The following is a 7,420-nucleotide window of genomic DNA, read 5'->3' on the forward strand; positions in this document are numbered from 1 at the left end:
TTTTAATGGAAACCCCTGCCCCAACTGACTGCCTACAAATATGACTTATGTATGGGATGCTCTTAGCTCTAGGTGTTTGTTCAGTGACAACATTGCACTAAGTAAGTACTACTTCTAGGAATATTTTGTGATTAACATAAATCGAACATAATTATCATTAGCCTATTATTGTTGTTGTTATTATTATTATTGTTATTTGCATCTTGTGTTTGAGAGAGATCAGTGGCTTCTTTTCTTTCTGGGTTCTCCTTTGACAGGTTTTTATGGAAACTTCAAGTGCCTAAATTTAAACCGTATTACATGCCTTTGGAATTTCACTTGTATCCAAGACATAATATTCAGATAATTTTTTTAATCAGTAGGACTCTTATTTATCTTGTTTTGACATGTTAGTTGTCAAACTGATAAGGCATTGGTGGAGTTTACTGCATTTTTTTAAATAAAAGTGTAAAAATATTTTGAGGAATCTAGGAAAATTATTGCAGTCTCACTGAATGAGCTATCAAAAGAGTAGATTTCTTTAAATATAAGTATTTGACACACTGGGCATCAAATTAGGGGAAAGGAAATAGTTCCTAAAAATATGGAACTTTATTTATGATGCTGGTAGGAAACAAAAACAGCTACATAACCGTTTCAGAGTGGCATAGTAACTATGCTGTTGTTTTTATATTAACAATATAGCAAATGTCTCTAGACATGCAGGCAGTCCTTGGACTTACAACACAATTGGTTTCTGATAACTGCGTCTTAAGTCGAAACACTGCAACTCGGAACCAATTTTCCCATAGAAAACAATGTTATAAATGTGGGATTGGTTCCTGAACCACGGCCTGATACCCTGTTTTCACCAAAAATAACCCAGAATGTTGTACTTAATCAATTATAGATGAGTAATATAGCTACTTTAATGTATTTATATTGTAAACAGCAATCATATTGATTTGGAAGGACTTCTTTGAGGTGGCTGCTGGATGTTTTGAAGGGTTCTTGGCTGGAGTCTTCTCAGGAGTCTTGGCTGCAGGTTTTTCTGGAGTCTTGTCTGCTTTCTTAAAGAAAGTGTCCAAGGAAGTTTAGACAGATGTTCTCCAGGGAGATGGGTGACGCAGCAAACTTGTTTGCTGGGATGGCTTCGCATCAGATCAAGCATCATAAAGCCGAAACTTACATCAGGCAAAACAGGGTGTCAATTTACAAATATTGTTAAGTGTGAAACATTGTAAGTCGAAACGTAAGTCAAGGACTGCCTGTATATTGACTTGTTGATAAAAGCCTATGAAACTTTCAGCCAGTAATAAACCGTGTGTGTGTGTGTGTGTGTGTGTGTGTGTTCAGCTGATCACAGAGATGGGAGAAAGCAATAGGGAAACGTGAACAAAAACATTTTCTTAGACATATAATCAATTAAATACCAAAATCATTGAATGAGCATCTACAGGGAAATGTGATCTTCTTTCCTGAAAAACATGCTCACTGTGAATGAGATTGCTTAGAGGAGTCAGGCATCTGATTCCCATTCACTATGACAGTTTCCTTCTGTATTGCTAGTGTTGCACAATCCTCAGTTTGGAATGAGGTTTTAAAAACTGTACAGAATTCAAATCTTTTTTTTTAATACCTAATGTCTGGCACAATTTCACACATGTCCAAAAGTCACCTTCTTACTCTTCAGTTAGTTTGAGTGCTAGAAAACAGTTAATCTCTGGGAGAAATTATTTAAGTTTCTAGACAGGGTAAAGTCCATCAGAAGCACGTAATTCAAGCTAGTCTTTCCCCTAGTAAAGTGGTTTATCGTGCAGTTAAGAACTAGATAGAACATAACATGGAGCTGCAATATTCCAAATGTAAGTACTAGAAAAGGCATGGACCCAAGATATTTTTGGGTGTGCCGTAGGTAACAGCAACACTTCTGGCAGCAAACTGTAGCCTTCTACAGCTTTTAGTATGTAGACAGAAAGCTATGAATTGATACTAAACTGTACATCTCTGTCTAGTTTGAACTAGTTAGCAAACAGTATTGAATTTTCATTTGCTTCTGATAACCAGTTCTTGTCTGTCCTTGACAGAAACTGTATAAAAACACAGCTTAGTTAGCTGGCTGTGGTACAAAGGAGGAGGAGTTTCTGAGAGAAGCATGGATGGCCAGCACCCTAATTCTTAAACATACCATTTCAGTTGCATATGGCAAAACTTTTTTGGAGGCCCTATAATAAGCTGAAAACTTTTTTTCTTCCTACAGTAGAGCTTAAAAGTTTCAGTGAAGATTCTTCTTGTGTTAAACTGCCATTCTACCCTAAGCAGTACAGGGACGGTCTTCCAAATAGTGATGCCATTTGTACTTCGTGACATTTTTATTTGGATAATCCATTTCCACTGATGTCAGATTTCTTAATTTCCAAATGATTTTTTCTTCCTTTTTTTGCTTCTAAAATATGACTAGTGTAGAAGAGATTATGTGTCTATGTATATAGATATAAAATGCAGATTGAAAGAGAAGGGAGGGCTATGAAAACAAGAAATTCTTGCCCACAGCTAAAGAATTAATCTACAACCCGGGGTCCAACACCCCCCCCCCCCGCCCCCCCAATGCTGCAGGGTGCAACGGAGGGAACACCTACATGTGTGTTGTGTGGTTCTGCAGACATGTCTGCAGTGCCACATACCACATGTCTGCGTTTGTCTGGACATGGCCTTGGAGTGCAAAATAAACACAATTTTTGTGAGCAGTGTATAGTCCTTTCCATGAAAATCAACCATTATGTAATTCTGGTTTCCTGCTACTGGGTGTACCAGAGTGCTGCACTCAATTGTAAAGGGAAGAGAGAGCGATAATACTTCGAGACACATCTCACAAACCACCAGCAGACCTTTTGGTCAGTCACGTGTTAGTGGTTCAGTGGCTTTAAAACAGACAGTCCACAGCATTAACTTTGCTTCATAAATGGGCCAACATTCCAGAAATTTAAATAATTAAAAAAAAACAACCCACTTCTAGCAGGCTTTAGAGGGTCTACAAAATCATGTTGGTTTCTACAAACTCCGTTGAGACAGAGGGTGGGGCGGGAGGCTAGAGTCCTCCCCAAATTGATTGTTGTGGGGCAAGGAAGTATGTATAATATATATGCACAGAGTACAAGCTTTTGCAATAAATTGAGTTTAACAGTATATTGCTACTACTATACATACCACAGGCATTTTTTTTGAGCCAAAGTGTGTGTGTGTGTGTGGTTTTTTTGTTTGGGGGGTTTTGGGGGGGGGGGGGGTTTGCTTATTGTCTGGGGGAAAGGGGATTGTTTGCCAATTCACATGAATTCATTAAGCATTTGGAGCTGAGACTTTTATGTAACATGGAAGTCTCGTTGGAAACAGTTTTTGATTCTTTCTAAGAAAGCAACACTGTGCAGTGCTTTCCCATTGTGTATTTTTAGATCAGGCAATGGCATGTATGTCTTTATTTTCTTAGTTAAGGGTTTATGGTTCATAATTTACCACTTCAGAGTCTTCGTTGTATTTCACTTTTGTGGGGTGGAGGGGGCTGGACAGGAGAAAGGAGGGAATGCACTTACAGTTATGGTTTGTTTGTTTTTTTCCTAACAGGATCTTTTGGACCCAGCACGATGGAGAATGCTGATTCAGCAATTTAGATACGATAACTACAGACTACATCAGCTGGGAAACAATTCTGTTTTTACTATAACCCTCCAGGCAGGCCTTTCAGCTATAAAAACACCGTATCCTTTAATGCAGACTATTAGTGTCCAACGTACAAAGCTTTTTTTTTTTTTCTCTTTTTGGACATGTTTTTTGAGGAATCCATAAAGTATGAATACTGTCAGGCTTTGTTTGCTAAACTTAAGAGTATATACATAAGCATATCTGCTAAAATTTTTAAAACATTGTTAGAAACAAACTGGCAGTTGTTGCACTATATGAAGTATGAACATAGTATATGCTACTTTGTATGTTTTATATAGCCTACTGGCTCAATGTACCCCAGGAGGTTATACACTTGCAATCATATTTTGAGTTGGATGAGAATTTTAAAAAGTCTTCTTTATAATCCGTAGGGTAGGTTGAATGTGAGTTTTCAAGGGGGAAAACATCAGCTCTGAATCTGTTGGCCAGACTGTCTTGCAGAGGGTTTAAAATGGGAACTCTGACAGCAGCCTTCAAGCATAGAGTAGGGAATTTCACAGAAGGCAAGATTCTTGCAGCTCCTTTCCCTGCATCAGGAATTCCACCCTTATCAGGTTTCTGACACTTGCTCTTTTCTCCCCATTTTTTCTTGAAATGTTCAAAATCAACTACCTTATGTGCATGTTAAACTCAAGGCATGGAATTTCTGTAGGCTGCATAAGACTGTGCATCCTATTACTTCAAGTTATCCTTAATACAGGTGAGTTTTAGACTTCATCAGCTGTGTTTTCACTTTTATGCCATAACAAATTCACCCAGTGAATATTGTTCTTTGACGTGCTGTTAAACAGACAGTGTTATAAAGAGGATGGCAGTTCAAAAAATCCAGACTGCCCTGTGTGTAGCAAATCCCTGAACAAGCTGGCTCAGCCTCTGCCTATGGCACATTGTGCCAACTCCCGACTAGTCTGCAAGATTTCGGGGGATGTAATGAACGAAAATAATCCTCCCATGATGTTACCAAATGGATATGTGTATGGATACAATGTAAGTATTTCATGTAAGGACTTGTGGAAGTTTGAGCTGCGGGTGAGCATAATAATTTCAAGAGCAAATGAGAGCTTCATATCTTATTCAGAACAGCTGAATGAAACTAGAAGCATTTTGTGTATTATAAAAAGAGGGAGAAATGACACACTCACATTTTAGAAGACTTTTAATATTGATTAAATTATAATATGAAACTAAATGTCATTTGTAATACTCTAGCCCTTAAACATAAACACTTACAGGATAAGTTTTTGCAAAAGTGTTTTAGAATATGACTTCTAGGAAATGAAGCAAAACTTCATTTGCCAACCATTGAAAATAATATATTGACTAGTTATGCTTACTATTCAGACTATAATCACTGTTTTCGTTACTCATTTTACAGTCTCTGCTTTCTATTCGTCAAGATGACAAAGTAATTTGCCCAAGAACCAAAGAAGTCTTCAATTTCTCACAAGCTGAGAAAGTCTACATTATGTAGGTCCATAACACATGTGATGAAGTGCCGCTGGAATTTTGACACAGTATATACTGGCATACCCTGTCAAGGGGGGCCTTAAGGTGTGGCAAAGAAGCAAAATCTGCCACTTTGGGGATCAGACCTGTCGGTGGCATTATTGTTTCTTGCGACCAAAGATCAATGAGCAACAATACACACTCTTAAAAAGAGAGGAATTATGACTTAAGTTTGTACTTGAAAAAGAAACAACACATTTTGATTGTTAGGGTTTTGTAACATAAGGTCAAAATTGGACTCTGCTCAAAAGTACTTTCATCTTTTAAAGGATAATTTTCTTTAAAGATGGACATTTGCACTGGGGGAAATGTTACAATAAATTTGAAATTAAATCCATTTTCCTTCCCTCTGTTTTTCACAATTGTCCAAGGCCCTCTTATTATCAAAAATTTCAGTTAATACAAGTGTGTTCTCTTCTAAGATCCTCTTTTTTCCTTCTTTTTTTGATCCTCTTGTGAAGTAAAAATTCTGAATATAGGTCATTGTAACTTATTTCTGTGGGAGGATACAGATGTTATTGACACAAGACTGGCTTCACTTGAGGATCAACTTGGGAACTGGTTTGAAGGAGAATGAAGTCCTTTTTTTATTTTTATTTTTTCCCCAAACCCAAATATTTTAAGGAAGTTGCATAAATATCAAGAGGAATCGGGAACATTTCAGGCAAAATACACTGCTTGTTTGAATGTTCTTTTTCCAGTTTACCATAGTGTTAAAGTCCTTCTAAAATTATTAGTTATGTGCATAGGGTTCAATATCAAATCATTAGTGCTACTGCCTTATTTCTTGCTTTGAGAATGTACTCACATGAAAATCAACTGGTATCCTTAAGTGTCGGGCGAAATTTCTGAAGATGCCTTGCAGGATGATTACATAATTTAGGGTCTAAATAGAATTCATTACTGAAACTAATAGTTCAGTTTTAATGACTACAAAACACATCTTTATGAATTTTCAGAAGAATAAACCATTGTAGTTTAAACAAAACCGTATTGTAGAGGTTTGTATTTAGCGCTTATTTTTGCATGTTGATGTTGATTAGCTAATAAAAGATTGTAAATGTACAACCTGTTAATAAAAATTGTTTTCCATTTCTTGATTATACAGAATTAGAAAGCTGATTTGTATTTCTAATGCAAACAAATTGTTTCCCATTTTATAAGGACATCTCAAATTGGGAGTTCCCCATCTTTTAAAAATCATCTTGTATAACATTTCAAAGAGTGTCTTTGTTCCTAATTGTCATTCTTCAAACTTCTGAAACTGAGCAGCCTGATCACATCAACTATCATTAGGTGAAAATTGAATGCTGTGTATATAGTGATGAAACTTCTACAATCTTCAGCCTTATCCAAACACTGTCCACCAGTTCCTAGGAGAGGATTGTCTGATATTTTGGTGGTCTTCTATTAAAATGATTCTGTTGGAGACATTGATGTGTGATGGTTCCTGAGCATTTCTGAATCTCTTTTGAGGAAATGCTGCTGTGTGCTAGCTACATAGATTTTTAACATTTCAAAATGAGTGGAGACTGGTAATATTACACGATGAACATTCTTGTAATTCTGTAGATTACAATGGGGATCTTCAAAAGGTTGTGGAAGCTGGAGGTTTTTAAACATGTTCCGAATATTGACACACATTACAATATTATATATTACAATTTTTCAGAAATATACACTTGCCAGATTCTCATTTTCTTGCACTTCGTAGTAGAAAGAGCTCCAGTGTCTGTCTGCATTTCTGAAAGTAGCAAAGCTCTAGATGACCTCCTTAGGAGGTAGATGGTAAATGCAAAGAGGTGGTGGGAGACCGACTACAAGAAGGGCCGTACTAGTAATCGGGTTTTAACAGAGGTTAACACAAACTCTACATGGTCTCGCTCCCTGGTGTAGCAGGATCTACAACGCCATTGTAAGCTCAGAGCAATCTGCCCTCTGGAGACTGAACAACAATCCTATCAAATATCACTCCCCTCTGGACCAGTGCCAGCTGTCCTTGGCTGCTTCCTCTTGTACAAGAGGCAGTAGTAGAAAAGGACATTTTAAATCAGGCAGAGGTAATTTCTGACTCCCCTCCTTTTCAAAAATAAATAGATTCATAGATGCTAGGGTCGGAAGGAACCTCAACAGATCATCGAGTCCAACCCCCTGCCTGGGCAGGAAAGAGTGCTGGGGTCAGATGATCCCAGCCAGATGCCTATCCAGCCCCAAGGTA

At 37.4% G+C, this 7,420-nt stretch overlaps 1 protein-coding gene across 3 annotated transcripts in view; it reads left to right on the plus strand.

Moving 5' to 3' along the window:
* MAEA (macrophage erythroblast attacher, E3 ubiquitin ligase) overlaps nt 1–6,635 on the plus strand; it is a 94,529-nt gene extending 87,894 nt beyond the window's left edge. For all 3 annotated transcript variants that reach the window (XM_006276381.4, XM_006276382.4, XM_059721475.1), the window contains 3 exons: nt 3,598–3,731; nt 4,488–4,683; nt 5,072–6,635. In XM_006276381.4, the coding sequence (XP_006276443.1) occupies nt 3,598–3,731; nt 4,488–4,683; nt 5,072–5,167 (426 nt within the window). In that variant the 3' untranslated portion in view covers nt 5,168–6,635. The remainder of the gene's footprint in view (nt 1–3,597; nt 3,732–4,487; nt 4,684–5,071) is intronic.
* The last annotated feature ends 785 nt before the right edge of the window (nt 6,636–7,420 follow it).

The sequence above is a fragment of the Alligator mississippiensis genome, chromosome 2, assembly GCF_030867095.1.
Source record: "Alligator mississippiensis isolate rAllMis1 chromosome 2, rAllMis1, whole genome shotgun sequence".
In the NCBI taxonomy this organism is placed as follows: domain Eukaryota; kingdom Metazoa; phylum Chordata; order Crocodylia; family Alligatoridae; genus Alligator; species Alligator mississippiensis.